Below are 21,195 nucleotides of genomic sequence, written 5' to 3'. Positions count from 1 at the left end.
AGACAATGCCATGCTCCAAAGAGGGAGAACAGAATTACCAATGCCCAGTTGCCTTTCTTAAATCTGATCAGTCCCTCTACAGAGGAGAAGTCGATTCACGGCTACCAGTCTTGATCCTCCTTGATCTGAGATTGCAAATGCGTTAGCAGACCAGATGCTCGGGAGCAGCAGCAGCAGCAGAAGGCCATTGCTTACACATCCTGCATATGAGCTCCCAAAGGCATCTGGGGGGCCACTGCAAGTAGCAGAGTCCTGGACTAGATGGACTCTGGTCTGATCCAGCAAGCTCTTTCTTATGTTCTTATGCTTCACCTAGTCAAAGCTAGATAGAGCAATGTTGCTGAAGCTAAAAGCATGTCGGCTCACTGTCTGGATGGGAGACCTCCTGGGAACCCTATGGAAGCCACCTCAAGGTCAAGGATGGAAGAAAGGCAGGAGGCACAGGGGACCTCAAGCATATTAAACTGCATACTCAGCAAGATGCACACTGCAAAGGAAAGAAAGGAGTGGCTGAACTACAGGTGCACATGGGCCCTTCTATATCACAAACCCAAAAAAGCAAACTTTTTTCTCTATGGAATCCCAAGAAATGTATTTGAAGGAAGAAATGGAAGAGGAGACATAGCTCAGTGGCAGACAGAATGCTATGAATGCAGGCACCACTTCTGGCATCTCCATTTTTGAAAGTTATATTTTAAAGTGGAGGACAAGAGGGAATTGTAGGGCTGCTGCCAGACCGAGTAGACCATCATGGGCCAGACAGCATGCTCTGTATGAAGCATCATCATGAAGGCACTGAGAATCACATGAGCACCTTTATCAGCCTCAAGTCTTAGGGTAAGAACCTCTCCATTACATGAATTCTTAAGGACTTACAGTCAAGTTGTTGATGCCTTCAGAAAATGCTCCTATTTGCCTCACAGTTCCTTCTGAATCTTCCATCTGAAAGAAAAAAATCTTGAGTTAATGAGTTCATATGGATATTTGAGGAAAACAAATACATAGATCCATTACACTGATATAAGCCTATAGTCACTGCGGCAAAACATGAACAGTTCAATGGCTTCATTCATAGCTTAAACCAGAGTAAGGTGGATTCTGCATGGGCCCCTACAGCAGCGTTCCACAGGCACATGTCATGTCGGTGGAGCCCTGGGGCCATTTGCATACTGAGATACGAGTGGCCCCAGTGAGGCTGTGGCCTGCGGGGGTGCTTCTGCATGGAGGTGCCTCCATTTTCTTTCCCCACACTTATCTTTTCTCCCTGTGGAGCTCCACAGGGACAGGGAGGCATGCCCACACTGCCCTCTGACCTCCAGGGGTCGAAGGGCAGCGTCGGCATGCCTCTCCATCCTTGCAGAGCTCCACAGGGAGAAAAGGTAAATGTGGGGAAAAATGGAGGCGCTGAAAAGCAAAGCTTCCAACTCGGTGCCGTTCCCACGGCGCCGACAGGGAAATGCTGTTTCCCCAAAGCCTTGCTCATTGAGCAAGTCAAGGAAACAGTGTTTCTGCTCTGGTGTTGGGGGGGGGGGGGAGCGCGGAGAGGAGAAGCACAACGCTGCCTTGTTGTGGAGGCAGCAATCGTGCGAATGGTGTTTTTGGCCCGTGCAGACTCTGTTTTTGGCCCGTGCAGACTCTGCCTAAGAGAGGCTTTCAGAAGAGGAAGGCAGAAGCCCTCCAGACTCTGCATGAAACCCTCTCCACATGCCTGAATTTGAGTATTCAAAGATGCCCCAAACTTCCAGGGATGTCCTTGTTGCCTCTTCTCACTGCTCTGGCGTGTAACTCCAACAAGAAGGAGTACCAGTACAAATGATGATTATCACAGCCAGCTTAAAAAGCTGACCAAGCAATTAAAGAACTCTGTACAGGAAATCCTTCAAAAAAACTTGACTATGGACAGAAAAGCCAAAGATGGGAGCAAAGTAGAATGAGTAGAGGAGATAACCAATGTGGTGTAGTAAACTGTGTTAAGACTTGGAATGGGGGTGTTTGGGGTTCATGGAGGCATCACTGGGAGGGGGGCTCACTTCACGGGTCTTGGGCCACATTGTCACCTTAACCAACTCACTCCACTGTTGTAGGAATAAAATGAAATTGTGTTATACCAATAACACTGTAATTACCAAGGCATGTGAAATTCAAGATTTTTCTGTGTAAATCTAAGTGCACATCAATATCCTAGAGACAGTATCAGGATTCAGAGTTTATAAACAGTGTATGTTGCATGACAATAATAAACCTAGGAAGAACTGAAAAGTCTAAAGGAGGTGTATGGCCACACATACACATGGCCACACATGCAAACCTGAACTGCAGCAGCTGTTACCTGTTCTAGTCTGTCCAAATCGTCATCATCATACGGCCTGACATCTAAGCCTGGCCGAAACCCTTTGCTTGATGCACTTCCTGATGCCTGTCCTAAATCCATTGGACACACGTACTCTTCTCCATCATCCTGCTTCTTCTTCCGTAAATTTCCAAAATTGCCAAAACCAAGTTTCTTTGGCTGAGAAAGGCAGAGAGACAAAACAGGTCATTTGGAAGTCAGCAGCCAGGCAATTTATTCTTCCCATCCCCACTCTCGGAACATTTAAAATCTTGTAAGTGAAAAACTAAGGAGGTAAAGGCACCATTGACAGGCAACGGTCAAACATTTCTGTTTACTGAAACATGCTCCTATACAAAGATGGTGAAAATGTGTCAAGGCTTGCAAATTAAAATAGAACAGGTTCTGGTGGGTTGTCCGGGCCGAGTGGGCTGTGTGGCCGTGGTCTGGTGGATCTTGTTCCTAATGTTTTGCCTGCATCTGTGGCTGGCATCTTCAGAGGTGTATCACAGAGGGAAGTCTGTTACAGCCTTTGACAATACATAAAATAGAAGAGGCTAATTTAATATCTTTGATTATAGGTATCTATGTGAATTAATGCAGACATGCAAATAACCAGTCACTTGATTGCCTTGTGGCACATAAGAATTGCTTCTAGGCTACTGTACAAGGAAACTTTTTGAAACACGGAAGACATTTTACCCCTTTGATGCGCCACAAATTATTAATATTGTTGGCACACTGGCCAGTACAGTATTTTATGGGCTAGTAACTTGTGCAGACTTATTAGTAAGGCTGTATCAACTAGCTTCTGATCATTTCTTCACTGCAAATTCTAAGATGTAAATGTCTCTTTGGGAAGTTCTTTAAAAATGTATTGTAAGGCAACTTAAAACACAGCAAGTTTTCATCTAAATACCACACATTCTCTCCTATGTAAAAGAGACTGCACAAATTGCCAGCTAGCTAAGCACAGCATGAAGAAAAGTTAAGAGAAACAAGATACAAGATAGGGGGAACTGACTTGGAAAGATTTGGCACAAGGTTTTGCAACAATGCCCCCTATCAGATACACTGATTCCTTTTTCTCTACTGATCACCACGAAAACTGCGTAAATCCAGTTACTGCTACATCATTCAGTTAATATCCTATTTGCCTTTTAGAAGTCAGACCTTCATAAGAGAGACATCTAAGCCTAAAAACAGAGGCAGCTGCATTGGGACCTGCAGAATATTTATTTTATTTATTATTAGAAGATGTCCAGACCACTCTCTCCGCTGCAACAGGTTCACAGCAATTTACAACGTTTCCATTAAAATCAATCTTAAAAGTCATATAAACCATAAAAGTTATAAAACTATGGCGCCTTAAATAAAACCCCTCTGAATGCTTATGACATGCCTTCACTTTGGCTGTAGCTGTCAAGAGGACGTAGTCTGGAGATTCCATAGCTTCACGTTTTTGCTGATGGGCCTCTTGACCAATCAGCAAGTTGAAATGGGTTGCCAAGTGTCGCCTCAGTAGTGTCTTGTTGGGTGGAATGTTCAGCAGCTGTGCCATGGTCTCAACATTAAAACGAGGCTCTAGCACCTGCACAGCCAAACAGAATAGAGATCAGAACTGCTGGCAGCATCTCTCGTTTACCACGCTGCTCTCCAGATGCGACCCTTAAGCAAGGAACAGAGAAAGGGAAGCATCCATTATATTTAAAACAAATACTTATAACATAATTCCTATGAGTCTGACAGACCCCTGTATGGGAATAAATCAGCAATTTATTGAAGAAAAATCCAGGTGCGCTCTTCTCTTTATACTCAGAATATCTTTACTTTGCTTGACAGTGACGACTCAGAAATACTGTGTTTATATTATCTGATAATTGGAAATATTAAACTCTTACCATTAGGCCACCATGAACGCCACTTCCCCTTAAATTGGGTGCATATTCTGCAAGATCAACAGACCGCAGCCATTCCATCACCCGGTGATTAGTCCACTGGGAAACCTCTGATGGTGTGATGTTATTCTATAATAACCACATTTGGGGAGAGGTAACACATTAGTTTGCAACCATTAACCTTTTTTAACAGTTGATTCAGTCCCCATATTTTCAATTTTTAGTGTCCCTGCTTACTACTCTGACTGACTACAGAGACAAGGTGTTCTTTTTAGACCAAGCTACCCAGGAGCCTCAAATGAAAACTTCTTGAACTCTTTCTGATCTCAAATAGAATAACATTGGGATCAAGTTGCAGAATGTGCCTGCAATTTTTTTTAAAGTCCCTTGCATACAGAATTTGAAAAGATCATAGATTCATTTTCTCTCTGCCATGTACAATTGGGTATATGTAGGGAACTGGATTTTTCAAATATGAAAATGTGTTCAGTCATTAGATTCCACTGAATGTCTTGCAATTTAAAGTCCAGCAACATATGCACCCCATGGGTGGATGTTCCATATTCCATGGCCCTAATTTTGCGGTGCATGGAACTAAGCTGATACACTTGCCCACACCCATCTGACACTCCTTTAAAGCCATGGATTCTTTCAAGCAATGCATATAAAACATTGTGTCAAAATACCTTTTTCTAAGTTAACATTGTGGTTTTTTGAATTTTTCCCCTTTCTCTATGTCAATTCAGACTTGCATAATATGAGACTCGCCACACTGAACACAACCCACCAGCCTTGCATTGTGGCCTACCAGTTACTCAATGCCTGTGTGCTGCAATTTTAGAAAGCTTAACAAGCTACTGGTGAATTGCTCCCCTTGGCTAGAGAGCTGCATTTACTGCTTGGGAGCTGCTAATTATGCCTTATTGAAATGTGTCACGTGCCATCACTACCAACATATGGTGACCCTATGAATTAATAACCTCCAAAATGACCTATTATTGACAGCCTTGAAATTCTTTATTGAATCAATTCATCTCATGGTGGGAGTTCATCTTTTTGTATGCCTTCAAATTTCCCTAGCGCTATTGTCTTTTCTAGTGAGTCTTATACTCAAGTATCTGAGATATTTGGCATACAATATAATATTCAATAGAGTTACTATGTGACTCACTCATCAAAAATATAGGATTAGAACTAGTCATATCTTAGTCCTTCGGCTTCCAGAGCTATCCACCTCCAAACCAAACAGTGGTTCAAGCTAATATTTGACTTTAGTCTCTTGTGGAAAGACAAACATGTAAACAGATCAAAAACAGATTACTTAAAACTTTTTAAATCCACCCACTTCTTTCACCCATCTAAGAGTCAAATTAAGCTCTCAGAAAACTATATAGCTTGTAACTGAAAAACTTCTTTGATAGCTTCCCCCATTTTTTTTTTAAAAAAGCACACAGAAAACTAGTATATCATGGAAGTTTCTGAAACGGGAGCCATCACATATAACATGTCACACCTTCACACTCATATGATCAGCCGACAAAGGGCTGTGCATTGTAGCTGATTGTCTTTAACACTGCATCAAAATGTTCATTAAAATACTAGCAAGCACACAGTTAGCAGAAGGCAGTGGCATGTGATATACAGACTGCAACAATGGCTCATTGGCCTAGACATGGGGGGGGAATGGGGACTGATGACTGAGTTGCAAAGATTTAAAATTGAAAAAGGAAATGTATCCATATAAGTAAATGGATAATAACTGAAAAGTGGAAGGCACAGTAAGCAGAAGATCCAAGATTCAAAAGAATACCAAGGAGAAGAAAAGCAAGCCACTTTGGGAAGAATCCCTGTAAATCCTTGGCATGAAAAGGGGTTACCTCATCTGAAGGCCTTCTGCGCAAACAGTTGGGCTCAAAGTTATTTATCCTAAGGACTTGAATGGCACGTTTGATACTGAGATGGTGGAGGACACTCACAACCTTCAAGGACAGCAAGTCATCCTGATAAGAAGGATATAAAAAGAACAAAAAAACACAGGAACAAAAATTAGATCTAGAACAAAGCCAAGAGAAAACTGGAAGAGAGCTTCAAATCACAGCAAATGCATTCAGTTCTTGCAGCAGCTTTGGCACCTTAAGCACTAAACCCACTTAGTGTGGCAGAAGCTTTCGCAGCCTTGAGAAAACTTTGTCTGACAGATTTCCTTATTTAAAACACCTTCACCTTTGTACTTGTAATGATGAAAACTAGAGCATTTCATTTTGATTAGTTAGCAGAGACTCTGGAGTGCTGCACATACAGTTACTTGAATTTACCAAATGTGAATCCTTACTCCTCTTAATTTATGGTTTGCACTGACAGGAGTGTGTGACAAGCAGACTACAGTTCTCTCTTTTTAAAAAGAGCAATTCCCTCTTCCCAGAATGTCTTTGGCATTACAGGACTGTTTCAGTTCCACTGAAAAAAATTTAGGGTATGCAGACATGATTTGACTGAATGTGACCCTCCTAGAGGAAGAAAATGATACATGCACCTGGTCTGGAAACATGCATGAACAGTATGGAATAAAATTGACAGAAAGAATGTAGTGCTGCTCCTTCCTCCTTGTGAATTCGTGCTTAATACTCAGAACAAAAGTCTCCAGGTCAGACTGAAGCTTATATGAAAGGACACAGACATATATTCAATTCATTTATCCCTTCAGCAAATAATATACAGGAGTCAGCACCAGTTTAACCAGGCCTTTAGCCGTCATGCCTGACTGGTTAAGAGCTGGTTTTCTACATACTTGCCATTATTAATAACAATGTACTTGGCACTCTCCAGCAAGCCAAAAACTCCCCCACCCCCAAGATCTGTGCTCCATGCAGCATGCAATTCTGATAACAAAGAACGAAAGGTTTAGATGTCTGAGCAAAATAGAGAAGTGCTTCACAGAAAAGGCAGGTTTTGGAGGGAGAGCGCATGTCCAAGTGGCACCATGTGGCCTGCTCTGGGATGGAGAGCCAAGCAAAAAGAAGCAGTTAGGTAGAACGTCCAGACAATTAAATGTATCAGGAGGGAAATCAGACCAATGAAATCTGCATCTAGACATTTTAAAGCTTCAGTTCACTCTTTGTTCTTCAAACAGGCCCTCCTATGTGTTTATGCCCTCAGCCACAGAGAGAATGACATCCTGCTCAGCCCTTTCCTAAGCACTGCTATTAGCTAGCTGAGATCCCAGAGGGCATCGACAGTAAGCCCAGTGGGCAGGCTGTGCAACTGCATAGATATCTGAAAACCACTCTGACAGGAGGGTGCTGCATCATAAGACTGTCTGGCCAAATGGTCAGCATAGAACTAAAGCTCTAGAATGTTCTCTGTACAGATACAGATCCTACCTACAGGATCTTTGAGCTACTGGAGTAATAGATTTGGAAGAGTAAAGGTCTGAAGGCAGAAAGATGAGGGAAGGATGGTAAAGGCCATGCTAACTCTTGCATTTCAAAAGAGTGCTTACTTACAATAGTCATGTAGTGAAGCATTCGACCATCCACCTTTCCTTCATCGAACTGTGTCTTGTACTGGGGCAATCCAATATCATCTAGCCATCCTGAAAAAAAAGAGAAAAAGAGAAGGGGGGAAGCCAGTGACTACTCTGCAAAGATGATGCATATATCTGATTCTATAGTCTATAACAAAAACTGCACAGACGATTTAGCAAAAGTACAGAAAAGGCACCTCGTGTGGTATTTTGTATAGAATGCAACTTTCTGTTAAGGGTACCTTTCATTTAAAAAACTTGATCAACACAGCTTTGAAGTGATGTAGACAATAATGGCTTCTGACATTTCAGTGGCAAGAGTGGGGGCTGAATAATTAGAGTCTTTGGAGCTTCACCTTCTTGTCCCCCACTTGTGAAATTAAAATCATAATTATGGGAACTAGTAAAAACTCAAGAAGAAAATATGCAAAATTAACCACTCCATCATTAGTTTTTAATTCTTATCAGTGTTAAAGTTAAGAATTACAGTTAAAAAGCTGTTGACACTTGCACAAACTTGGCAATGGAAATTAAGACCAGGACCAATTTGTCAGTATACAGCAAACTGTCACCACAGAACCTTTGAGGTGGTTAGGGACACAGGTGAGTTTTGCTTCCTGTTGTCATGATCTAGCAGACATGTTTTTATACTGAACAGGCCTAAAGAACACTGAAGCTGATGTTCAGAACTGGGATATTTAGCTCTGACGTTTCTCCATCATAAAAAGGAGTAGAACACTTTGATAACAAATACTGGGAAATATTACAAATTGAGCAAGTGTGGGTGATTTTTGCTTAAGTTAAATAGGCAGCGGCATTTAGCTTTCCCTGGCGTAGAATCAGTACCATCTTGATGCAGTTTCCATTTTATTTTAGAACAGCCAACCCACAGTGTATGCAAACACTCCCAAGCTCCAGTGCTCACACAGTTTCCTCATTTCACTAAAGAAAGTAACAGAAAAAGCTGAAGCAAGGGAAAAAATAAAGAGAGGGGAAACGTTACTTGTAACCCAGTTGTAATCCAACTTCCCATGATTATTCTCCTCCTCTGATCCTAATGCCTGAAGTGACAGCTGTAGCTTTTTCCGATGCAGTGGATGCTTGATTCCAAGTTCCTATGGTTGGAATGTAAAACATGGTCTTTTAAAAGAGTTTGGATTTACACCCCACTTTTCCCAACTGCAAAGAGTCTCAAAGTGGCTTGCAAACACTTTCCCTTCCTCTCCCCTCAACAGATACCTTGTGAGGTAGGTGAGGCTGAAAGAGTACTGAGCAAACTATGACTAGCCCAAAGTCACCCAGCGGGTTTCGGATGGAAGAGTGGGGGACTGAACTCGGTTCGCCTGTTACAGTTCTCCATTCTTAACCACTACACCATGCTGGCTTTTTTTACAAAACGCAGAAAAGTCTCCTCCACAAGGCCAGTCATTTGGACAGGTGCACACTGTCATTATGGGTGTCAGAGGCACAGGGGTGTAGCTAGGGTAAATGGAGCCCGGGGCAAAATCTGAGTTTTTATGCACGACATTTGGGCAGCATCCCTCCCCCACCACGACCAAACAACATTTTTTGCACCAGGTCATCTCAAAGTCACCATCACATTATAGAACATGGCCCAACACACAAATCTGAACACACCCAGGGCTCTGTAGTTTAAACAACATTAACAGTGATGCTGGGCGGAATCCACCCTGAAACAGCATCACTTTTTTAATGTTGTTTAAACCACAGAGCCCAGATTCTCCTTTAACCACCTTATAGATACAATTTGGGCTCCCTAGTTAAAATATTGAAAAGTGATGCTGTTTCAGGCAGATTCCACCCCAAACTGCATCATTTTCACGTTGGTTATTAGAGTTTTCTTGGGCTGTGGTCAGGTGCGGGTCTGGTGTATCTTGTTCCCTAATGTTTCACCTGCATCTGTGGCTGGCATTTTCAGAGGTGGTCACAGAGAAGTCTATTATACACTGTGTCCAGCCTCTCTTATAACAGACTTCTCTCTGTGTGATACACTTCTGAAGATGCCAGCCACAGATGCAGGCTAAATGTTAGAACAAGTGATCTATCAGACCATGGCTACACAGCCTGTAAACTCACAACTACCAAGTTGAATCTTGGTTTCTTTGAAAGCCTTCAACAATACTTTTAATGTTTTAATTTAGAGCCTAGATTCTTTAAATCCACCCAAAGGAGGGATTTAAAGAGAGAACCTGGGAAAATTTGAGGGTGCCTGTTAAGGGAGCAATGTTTAAGCCAACAGTACCAAACTTTTAGGCTATCTTCAGAAGACGACTCTCCTGATTAAAACCACCCAGGTTTAGTGAAGTTTGTCCAGAAGTCTAAAGTTATGGGACCCCTCAAAAAGGGTAGCCCCATCTACCATTAGCTCCCATTGAAACAATGAGGATTTCAGAGCACTTTAGTTCATATCTTGGGACTCCCTGAACTAACCTTCACTAGAAAACCTGGGTGGTATCAGCAGGAGACTATCCCATGATACCACCTAGGTTTAGTGAAGTTTGATTCAGGGGATCCAAAGTTATGGACCCTCAAAATGGTAGCCCCGTTTACTATTAGCTCCCATTGGAAATAATGGAGTATGGGGTCACCCATTTTGGGGGTCCATAGCTTTGGGTCCCCTGAACCAAACTGCACCAAACTTCTTGGTTGGTATCATCAGGAGAGTCACCTGACAATAGTCTGAAAGTTATGCTGCTGGGGCCTAAAAAACTGGGCTCTGCAGGCCAAACATGGGAAAACCCCCGAAAAATAGAAAAGCCACTAACGACCTGCACCTTTACCACCACAGGTGGCTTCTCAAGTACTTGTCCCCTCGATGTCCCCATGGTGAAGCAATGCCTGCAGAGGCATCAAGAGCATCCTTTGCATCTCCCTTCAGGATAATTTCAAGCGGATTAAGGATGTAACATTCCAGGCAGGAGTGGCAGCTCCAAAATGCTAGGAAACCATCCCCAAGAAGTTAGCCAGGTAACGCGGCTGCTCAGCTTGAGGTGGCTCAAAAGAACTTTTTTGTCCATTCATGCATTTTAAAACAGCACACATGGCATTGGGAAAATCTCGCTGCTGCGATTTCATTTGCTTCTTCCGTAATGATCTACGATCAGACAAGTTTTATTCTTAAACAGTCAAAGACCGACGTAAACTTCACAGAATCCCCTCAGATGTGAATAATCCATAAACCTCAAAAATATATCCACCTGAAATTTCATAAACTCATAAGGATAAATTTTAAATTAAAAAATATTTAAAATTTTTACAATTATAGTATTTATATTTAAACCTTAACCCAACCGCATCTGGCAAATTTTAATAGTGACAATGTGGAACCTTAATGATTATAAAACTGTTTTACAGTCACTGGTGTACATGACCACGTTTTTCTAAATAGGTGAATGAAAATGATAATAAAAATAATAATACATCAATAACAAAATCGTTTTGAAAAAGATCTGTAGTCAAGAGTATTGACTCTCAGGGGAAAACCTGTCTCCACTGGCAATGTTACTTCATAGTACAATCTCAAGAACACTTTGCTGGGAATTAGCCCCACCTAATAGAACTGAGTATGATTTAGAACAGATCTGCTTAGGACTGAATTCTTATACAGCAATCCTGAGCAGATCTACTCAGAACCCTACTCAAGAAGAAAGAGTTCTTAGAATTTAACTGATAGTTAGCTGGTAAGCCCTCCCCATAATGGCTGTTCCATACAAGGAAGCTCTCTCCAGAATCTTGAAGCCACCACTACGGGAGTGGGGGGGGGGGGGGGGGGTCCTTTGCCATTCCTTAACAGCTTCATGCTCTAATTGTGACTCATCACTCATATACAATTCCGATGGCTCCAGAAGCTTACCTTCTCTAAATCTGTCTGAGAGGCTTGCAAGAGAGTCTGACCAGAGAGTATCCAGTGCCTGCCATTGTTGATGTAAGAGCCCAGGCCCTGGTCTTGAAGCCAGTTGCAAACTTGCTCCTTTGTCCATTTAGCAAACGGCATGTCCAAATCACTAAAATGAAAAGCGGGGGGAAATCTGAAACTTTAGAAGGGAACAAGACAAGTTGATAAGATGAACTGGAATCCAATTCATGCATCACCACTGAACTTGAAAGCTAAGTCTGCACAGTCCAGCCCCCTGCATTTCACGGGTATTTTTGTGAAAAAGAGAGACACGCAGCAAGTAATGGAATGTCCTGCCTTTTCTGAGATTTGTGGGCTTCCCCTTTCCAGGTGCAATAAGGAAATGAATGGATAGCAGGGAAGTGGTTGTGTATGCATTGGGTCAGATTAAGGAATGAAGTAGAATGTGGGTTGAGTTCAATCACACATACCACAAACCACATTATTTCACACTATAGTGTCACATTAATTTCTACCTACTCGTGCACATGTCCAGACAATTAGTCATTTTCATATTTGGGCAAGCCACTCTTTGCAGTTACATGTGAACTGGTGATCAACAGTTCGTGCTTACTATTCAAATTGCCATTCAAATTGCCTGGAGGCACATCACATCACCCCACACTTATCTCACAGGGTTGGTGGTGAGGATCAAATGGAAGAGGAGAGAAGGAACCTTGAGCTGTCTTGAAATAATTTTGTGATAAAAATGTAATAAATAAAATTCGGCTCTCAAACCATGCTTGGTTCCCTGTTTGGAATCATGGTTTACAAAGAAAGCACATACCATGGTTTGCCAACATAGCTAATTATTACCCCCACAACAACAAAGTTCCCAACTTGAGGTACATGTACCCCCAAGGGTACATGCCAGAGAGTTTGGGGATACACAAACAATTACATAATGTATCTGCTAGTATGGGGTCACAATTTGAAGGAAATGGGTTGCCAAAGGATGCATGGATGAAGACAGATTGGAAATCACGGAAGTAGGGAATGTGAGTGTCTAAGAAGTTCCCAAAATCCCTCTCATCAGGGTTTGCCTTCATGTTTAAATCACAACAGCTTTTAGAATTTATAATAACCACATTTTTGTTAATACCTTTTGTACACTGGGTTAGATTAAACCAAATTTCTACTGGCAAATAAGGAAGAAGGCATGTTTGCCTCCTCTCCCCATACTATGGTGGGGTTCATGAAACTGGCATATATAAAATCTATGTCAGATGGAAACTATAATATGGATACTGTATGAAAAAAGTTGGTTGGATCCAGCTGATTATGTTTTCCATTGTTGATTAGGAAAATTGGAATCTGGACCCTTTAGTGTCTGTTGAAATTTTAGAGTGCAAAGGGTGACATTGAGAAAAACCTCAGCATCAGCCGCCAATGTTGGGGAAATGTCTGGCAGATGAGAAGACAAATGACAGCATTCCATTTTCACATTAAAACAGTCTTTTGAAATATAAAATAGTCGAGATCTGAGAGTTTAGGATCTCACTTTGCCTTTGCCCTTCAACTACTGATCTAAGCAGAAAATTCTTCGAATCTGCCAAAGCCTCTCAAAGGCTGCTTTCACACTTCACTGGATAACGCATTCTCCATGTACCACAACAGTTGTTTGCAACTGGGTTTTCCTGTGTGAAACAAGTTGCAAGGAACCGCTTCAGTGCATAAAAAGTGCATTATCCAGCGTGTGTGGAAGTGCCTTAGAGAGGCTTTGCCAGAAACAAAGAACCTTCTGCATAGATCTACAGATGTGAGTCTTAATGGTTACACTTCTAAACAGACTATAAGCAAATGGCAGACCCCAGATAATCCTAGCAAAGCGAACAAAAGAACCTTGCTCTGGAAGCATTTTCAGTAATCTGCTGTAGTACTTCAAAGCCAAACTGTCTGTTAATAACTGCCTGAATCACCACTCTGTTTCATGCACCACCCAATTTTTCCAACTGCATTGATCAACATGGAGAAGAAAAGCAAAGGGCATTCTTTCCCCATCCCGTCTCAGTGCTGATGGTCTTACTTATTGGATTGCCCAAGATCTCTCGACCAGCCTAGTCTTGGCCCAGCAGTTGCTCTCGTTCCTCCTCTTTTGAACTCAGTCTCTGGCATGTCATCTGCATCAAGTGTAGTAGATTGGCTTCTTATGAGTCTATGGAAGATCCAGGGAAAGAGATGGAAGAAGAGATGGAAGAGGAAGAGTAGTAGAATATTTCACATCTGTGGAACTGTAGTAATACCCATGAAGTAAATTAGCACAGAAGAATTTATTCACAAAATATGTTTTCAGTGCTTTCCAACAGCACAATTTTATCAGCCATTAAAAAAAAAATCTGTAGGTGCTGGTTTAGTATTTCTGCTCATCAGCAGCTATAAGAGCTAGAATTAGCTGAAAGCATTTGGGTGCTGTGTGGTTTCCGGGCTGTATGGCCGTGTTCTAGCAGCATTCTCTCCTGACGTTTCGCCTGCATCTGTGGCTGGCATCTTCAGAGGATCATAGCTGAAAGCATTCCAGAAGTACTAAAAATTATGTGTAACTGACATAGTCTGAAAGCATAATAAGTAACAGCAGTAGAATTAACCCTTCCATGTAGGACAAAATATGATGCGATTGCTGACACTACGTGGTTCCTGCCAACCAAGCCAGTTTGAACTGCAGGGTCAGGGACACTGGGAATCTCTTAACTGCAGTGACAGACAAGAGGACAGGCCTGCCAAACTTAACTTTAGGATTAAAATCAACGCCAGGATTTATCTTGGAATATGCTTTCCAGACTTCTGATTTGAATGTGAAACTGGTAAGCAAATTCTGGGTAAGAGGAAATCTGGTTAGCATTAACTGTGGTTAAACTGTGATTTAGCCCTTACCCCAGTAAAGGTTGGGGGGTGTTTGCAGCAGAGACAGGAGGTACTGAGAGATAAAACACATATTCCTGGAGCCCACTCCCTATCTCTTAACTATGGTGAGGAGACTCTCAGTTCTACATCACCACAAGGGGAAATATGGCCTGGCATACCTTGAGGCACCCATTCTGCCTCATATTCTGGTTACCTTCCAAACAGCTTTTTGATTCCTCTTGTTTTCTTTCTGGAGTCAGGAGATGGTGGAGTCAGAAGCCCACCTTTCGGCCGAGGGGGCAAGCCAGCAAGATCCAGATGGTCTGAGAATCCTTTTTCTGTCTCAGCTGTCAAGCAAAAACAGACATCTCAATTAATGGGGGGTCAACTAGTGGCTCTTAATTGCATTTGCTCTGCTTTTAATTTGCAGAAAACACACAGGTGGATCAGGAAAAGTTAGATGGATTGATGGACAGAAGCAATTTTACGGTGTATGCCTTTCTAGACAAAATTAATGAAGGGGATGGGAGGAGCATAATTCTTAAAAATAGGATTATTACCTGATTCTGATAGTTTCATGTAATTATACATATGCACCAGTTAAGATGCTCTGGGCATCTGCTCCTGATGGTTACCTCTGTCATAATGGCATACTGGATACATCCTCTGCCCCAAGCACCACAGAATGGAGTATCCAAGGAGGGGCAAAGGGGTCATACAGTCTTCAGAGCACTTTTTTAGTGGGCATTTGACATCGAGTGTATTATGAAGGGGCTGGATGGGTTTTTCTGTATTTTTAAACTGAAAGGTGGTGACTGTCAGGTTTCATGTATTATTGACTGTTATTTTGTCAGGCACACAGTATCCTTTAAAAAATAGTTAAGTTAGAGCTTTCTGTCCAAATGTGTATAGCTTGCCATGAATGTTCACACACGAAGTCTATCAAAATTCACACAGACAACCCCACATGTGCCAGACAAAATCCAAGCTACGCTAAGACAGAATGAAGGTCAAAGTCATCAATCACATGATGACTGTCAACAATCACTAAAGTCATGAAAAGATAACCTTCTCTTGGAACTGTCAACGATCTCCAGTTTGTGCATCCACTACAACATATTGAAGCTACAACAGAAATAAGTCAACAGAAGCTACAACTTATGTAAGCCACAAGAAGGGTCTGTCACTGCTCTCTTGGCATTTGTGTATTGCATTTGAGAGCATTAGCTGAAACACATCAGTAAAATGATAGTCAGCTCCTTTTTCAAAATGCTCCATTTTTGTTCTTGTTCCTTTGTCCCTTTTTCAAACATGACACAACCAGTCCAATGCTAAATGTGGAGCTGCTTTGTTGATTTCTACTGCATCTACATCTGTCTCAACAAGAGAACAGATACTTGGCAAATGCCAGGTAATCAATTCCTGAAGCAGGCAGTACAGATTTCTAAGATGAAATAGGTACAAAATCATCAGTTCCCCATCCTAAAAGTCACCAATTCTAGCTGTGAATTTGTTCTAAAGCTCATTTATTCTTCTTTGGCCTGGATTGCCCAGGCTAGCCCTGTCTGCTGTCTATATACACAAAATATTATTCAGCTGATGCTGAAAAGATTCAACATGGGTTCAAATGTTCTCATTTTACATTTCTTAGGACCTGAAATGCATTGCAAATGGTTGTCCTAATACTGAATGTTCACACAAAGTTATCTGAACCCTGCACTGAATTCTTGCTCAGGTTCAACATGCCCCCAAAAAGGAACTATCTAGTTTCTGCTGTCCTCCATTTGCCAAAAGAGAGAATGAAGACACAGTGTGCGCAGGGTACTGTGCCATACTTTCTTTAATATTTTACCAGACAAAAGAGCTTTAAGAGCTGCCTAGAGCCAAGAGGAAAGGCTGGGTATAAATGCTTTAAATAAAATAAAAATTTATAATGATATTTTGCATTCTCCTTTATCCAATTGCCAGACTCACAACTGAAAATCCACTGTGTGCATTCAAAGTGTGCATTTATCCATGGATGTGAAACTGGTTCTAGGCAATGCTGTTTCTTTTAAAACTGAAGGAAGCAGGAAAGACCACACACCAACAGGTCCTACACGACGTTTTTTGCAGAATTCCACAAAACAGAAACATTTCTCATTGAGAAGGTAATTTCAGAGGGTTGCTGAATTGGTGAATTAGCTACATTTGAGTCCAGTGGCAGCTTAGAGATTTTACAACTTGTTCAGAGTATAAGCTTCCAAGAGTCAACACTGTCAAAGGAAATGTAAATTGACTCTCAAAAGCTTGTATGCAAAAAATCTTGTTGGTTTCCAAAGTGCTACCAGACTGGAATCTAGCTGTTCATTGAGCAGATTAGTAACAATATTCTCTGACAGACTGCTTGACAAAGCCCCTGATCCCCAATCTTCTCTTGCAGGAATGGCTTGGCATGGACTAGATGGCTCGTGCCTGCATAGTGTGCCCAAGGAAACACTCAGAACCTGCACAGCACACAGGAGCTTTCAGTTGGGTGAAGAAACTGCCATTGCAGGGGGCTGTCTTGAGAGTGGGAAGGCTGAAGTCCACTGAGCTGATGGCCGTTCAACGACCGCTCTGTGATTCCAATCTTCAAGCTAAGTTACTCAGAACCATAACAATTCAAAGAATGTCCCCTGGGGGCTGAAGAAATGTTTTATAAAAGGAAATTGAACTACGACGACTGCTTTCTTAACCAAGACATGATCAAGAGGGCACCTTCAAAATGAATTAGAATATACTCCCCTCCTCCCTGTACAGAGAGAATACATTAGTAATATCTTTCTTCAGCAGAGGCATGCTAGAGAAGGCCATACAAAGGCAAAAAAAAAAATCCAGCAAGGGGCAAGTGCTTCTTCCCCTTTACCCAACAGCAAATCCAGGTTTGCTTACGGAAGAACACTTGAGAAAGCAGCAGGTCAATCCGGTTCCTCGAGGGGCCTATGTAGTAGGATACTGTACCTGTACTAACACACACACATGTTGGTCCCCAATTTACATGTAAAATGCACACTTGGGAATAATGTGGAAACAAGCTCAATTCACTTGCTAAGGAAGGTGCAGCAACAAAGAGAAAGCTGCAGGATTAATCAAAGTAGCAGAGGTGCAGCTATTCTCAAGTTAGATAAAGCAACTGAAGAAATATTAGCAGTTGATTTAAAATGTGTACTGATCTTTAAAAAAAAAAAAACCTCTACCAGAGTCCTAACAAGTTATTTGGATCTAGAGTGTAGTGTAGGGGCTGAAGTGCCAGATTAGGATTTGGGAGACCCAGGTTGAAATCCTCACTTTGCCGTTGATACTTGCTGGGTGGCCTTAGGCCAATCACACACACTCAGTTTAACTTAACACACAGGGTTGTTGTGAGGATAAAATGGAGGAGAGAACATTGTAAGCCTTTCTGTGTCAACAATGGGGAGAAAGGTGGGGTATAAATGAAGAAACTAAATAAATAGAGCGATTTTCCACAATATGTATTTTCTTTATCATTTTGGCCCCTTCCGCACATGTAGAACAATGCACTTTCAATCCACTTTCACAATTGTTTGCAAGTGGATTTTGATATTCTGCACAGTAAAATCCAGCTGCAAAATGCATTGAAAGTGGATTGAAAGTGTGTCATCCTGCATGTGCAGAGGGGGCCTTAGTCTATCTCCTGTCATTTTTATTCTCCAGTCGGAAACACGCTGCCTTAAAAAAAGTTCTCTTGGCTGGAAAGTGGGTGTGTGTTTTACAGCTTGATCACTTTTCAGAAATGTGACAACTGAATCTGATACAAGACCCAGCAAGTGCATATCCCTCACTGCAGGAGAAAGATAATGAACCTATCCAACTAGCACATTGTTAACCCACCACTCCTCCAGGGAGCGCAGGGCAAATGAACAGGCTAGTGTTAAGTGCCGGTAAGACTGGTTTTTTTTATTTTATTGAACAACGTATAGAAATTGGAGGAATGAAAACAGTGCTTTCTCTACCACATCAAACAACTGCTTCACAGCAAGGGTGACCCTAAGAAGAAACAAGGTCTCTTTCCTCTTTTTCATCAATATTTGCATCTGTCATCACTTGCAGTTCTTGATGCTAAACACTTGCCTCTGGAACTTGATGAACTCTTGTCCATCTGCAACATTCCTTGTTAGTACTGGTTATAGTAACCAAAACAAAAAACAACAGCAGGCGATTATTAGTGGCAAGAATTTCAGGGCAAAGACACTGATGAAGACCACAGTCCAGTCCAGAGGTCTTTGTTGTAGTGCCCTGTATGGCCACAGCTCCAGGTTAGTGGCTCACATGGCACAGTGCTGATAAGGCATGCAGGTCTACTGTACCTAAGGTGGGTGCACTTGCACTTCGACTGCGGTCTTCAGGCATCCCATAACCACACGCAGCACAAAAGGGAGGACAACAAGATAAGACATATCAAAACTTAACACTAGCAAGACAAGGGGGAAACCGGCACCCTTCCCCAAAATGGAGCTCATGTGTAGCACTCACAAGTTACTCACAAATGGGCCAAATTAGAACTAAGGAAACAACCATGCCATGTGTCACCATCAATAACTGAGGGGCTTTGTACCAGCACAAATGGCAGGAAGAGACAACATATAGTAAATACTTCTATGAAGTATTTAGCATTTGTACAGCATTAGAGAGTGCTCCAAAGTATATAGATTAGTAATAACAACAGCCTTGCAATGTAGGTTGAGATTACTGCCCCATACCACAAATATAAAATTTGTGACACAGTGAAAATTAGAAGTGGAGACTTTCCAGCTTCTATGAACTGTTCAGATTGCACCTTAATATTACATCCTAATCAATGAAACAAAACAAGCCTTTTATGGCATTTGTTAGGGGACAATTATTCATTAATTTCATATAGACAGGTGGGGATTCCCATTGCCTTGGTTGATGAGCAGAATTTACACCTCTCCAGAAAGATTTACCTTAAACAAGCTAGGAATCCAATTCTTCCCCGCTCAGTTTCAAAAGTTCAAGGCAGGTCACTGTACAACATTTTATCCTTACAGGAACCTTTGAGGTAGCAGACCAATCCAACACCTGCCTGATCTCCACTCATATTTGAACTATTTTCACAGTACTTCCTTGAAATAAATTCAATGAAACAGTGTTGTACTCCTGGAATGCCTGTAGTTTAAGGGCAGGAGATTGTTATTTGGCTTTCACTGCAAAGTGTAAAGACTTTCAGAGCCCAGTAAGCAACTGAAAGTTTCCTCAGAGTTCCCCGAAACCTAAACTACTAAAAATGTCAATTGATCAACCTCCCTTTCTGTCACCACAGCTATCTTCACTACAATATTCATTATGCAGGAAGTAATAAAGTGACAGTATTAATGGAAATAGCAAAAAGCCCCACAAATCTGGAGCCTAATCCTATAGTATAGCAAAATGTCAAACAGCTGCCACTCTTGGAGCTTAAGAACATCTTTCCTATTTTAGAGACAAGAGTGTCATCCAAGCGAAATGGTCAAATGGTCCTAACAAATGTTTGTGCTAGGTTGGAATGACTGGAGTGTGTTTCACACTCTCCCCTTGCAAATGATCTCTGTTCAAAGATTCAGTACTCTGATTCTAGAGGAAAGTGGATTTCCCCACACTGCCCTCAGTAAGTAGACCAGCACTGAAAATGGTAGCGGCCCTCACCATTCCTGACTTTCCTCATTTTGGCTTGGCCTATTCATCTGAAGGGTACTCCAGAACCTGCACACTGCCTTCTCCACTATGCTGACAACACTTTGGGGTCTCTCCAGTGGCGTAGCTAGGGAAAATTGAGCCCGGGACAAAATCTGAGTTTTGCGCCGCCCCCCCGCCCCCCCGGCATATGGGCAGCGCCCCTCCCCCTTCCCCACCACATGACCAAACACCATCACATTATAGAACATGCCCCAACACATGAATCTGAACACACCCAGTGCTCCCTAGTTTAAACAACATTGAAAGTGATGCTATTTTTGAAGGGGGGGAATCCACCCTGAAACAGCATCACTTTTAATGTTGTTTAAACTAGAGAGCCCAGATTCTCCTTTTAAATTCACCTTATTTATTTATTTATTTATTTATTTTATTGGATTTTTATACCGCCCCATCCCCGGAGGGCTCTGGGCGGTGTACAACATTTAAAAACAGTATAATTAATAACATTTAAAAGCAGCGATCCAAGTTTAAATATAAATTAAATTAAAATCCAAGATGTAAGGTGGCGTCCAGCGTTTCAACAGCATAAAATCCCTCCCTCCCCACGATGAAGGGAGGCACACTCCCCACGATGAAGGGAGGCACCTTAAAGAGAGACTCTGGGCTCTCTAGTTTAAACAACATTGAAAGTGATGCTGTTTCAGGGTAGATTTCCCACCCATCCACCCCAAACAGCACCATTGTCAAAGTTGGTTGTTGTGGGTTTTCTAAGCTGCATCCGGCTGTGGTCTGGTAGATCTTGTGGCTGGTATCTTCAGAGGTGTATCACAGAGTGGCTGGTATCTTCAGAGGTGTATCACAGAGAGAAGTCTGTTATACACTGTGTCCAGACTTCTCTTATAACAGACTTCTCCCTGTGATACACCTCTGAAGATGCCAGCCACAGAGGCAGGTGAAACGTTAGGAACAAGATCTACCAGACCATGGCCACACAGCCTGTAAAACCCACAAC

General features: G+C 42.0%; 1 protein-coding gene across 13 annotated transcripts in view; it reads right to left on the bottom strand.

Annotated features, from left to right (window-relative positions):
• PPFIBP1 (PPFIA binding protein 1) overlaps nucleotides 1–21,195 on the bottom strand; it is a 121,530-nt gene that overhangs the window by 2,847 nt on the left and 97,488 nt on the right. For 8 of the 13 annotated variants that reach the window (XM_048499905.1, XM_048499911.1, XM_048499906.1 and 5 more), the window contains 11 exons: nucleotides 18,857–18,889; nucleotides 14,722–14,854; nucleotides 13,693–13,821; nucleotides 11,625–11,775; nucleotides 8,754–8,865; nucleotides 7,731–7,819; nucleotides 6,105–6,227; nucleotides 4,231–4,356; nucleotides 3,732–3,920; nucleotides 2,330–2,509; nucleotides 877–942 (listed from right to left, as the gene is read on the bottom strand). In XM_048499905.1, coding sequence (XP_048355862.1) covers nucleotides 877–942; nucleotides 2,330–2,509; nucleotides 3,732–3,920; nucleotides 4,231–4,356; nucleotides 6,105–6,227; nucleotides 7,731–7,819; nucleotides 8,754–8,865; nucleotides 11,625–11,775; nucleotides 13,693–13,821; nucleotides 14,722–14,854; nucleotides 18,857–18,889 — 1,331 coding nt within the window. The remainder of the gene's footprint in view (nucleotides 1–876; nucleotides 943–2,329; nucleotides 2,510–3,731; nucleotides 3,921–4,230; nucleotides 4,357–6,104; nucleotides 6,228–7,730; nucleotides 7,820–8,753; nucleotides 8,866–11,624; nucleotides 11,776–13,692; nucleotides 13,822–14,721; nucleotides 14,855–18,856; nucleotides 18,890–21,195) is intronic. The other 5 variants (XM_048499907.1, XM_048499916.1, XM_048499918.1 and 2 more) reach the window with 1 other exon arrangement.

The sequence above is a fragment of the Sphaerodactylus townsendi genome, linkage group LG06, assembly GCF_021028975.2.
Source record: "Sphaerodactylus townsendi isolate TG3544 linkage group LG06, MPM_Stown_v2.3, whole genome shotgun sequence".
In the NCBI taxonomy this organism is placed as follows: domain Eukaryota; kingdom Metazoa; phylum Chordata; class Lepidosauria; order Squamata; family Sphaerodactylidae; genus Sphaerodactylus; species Sphaerodactylus townsendi.
Note: the sequence above shows the minus strand (reverse complement) of the source record. Positions and strands in the feature narration are given on the sequence as shown.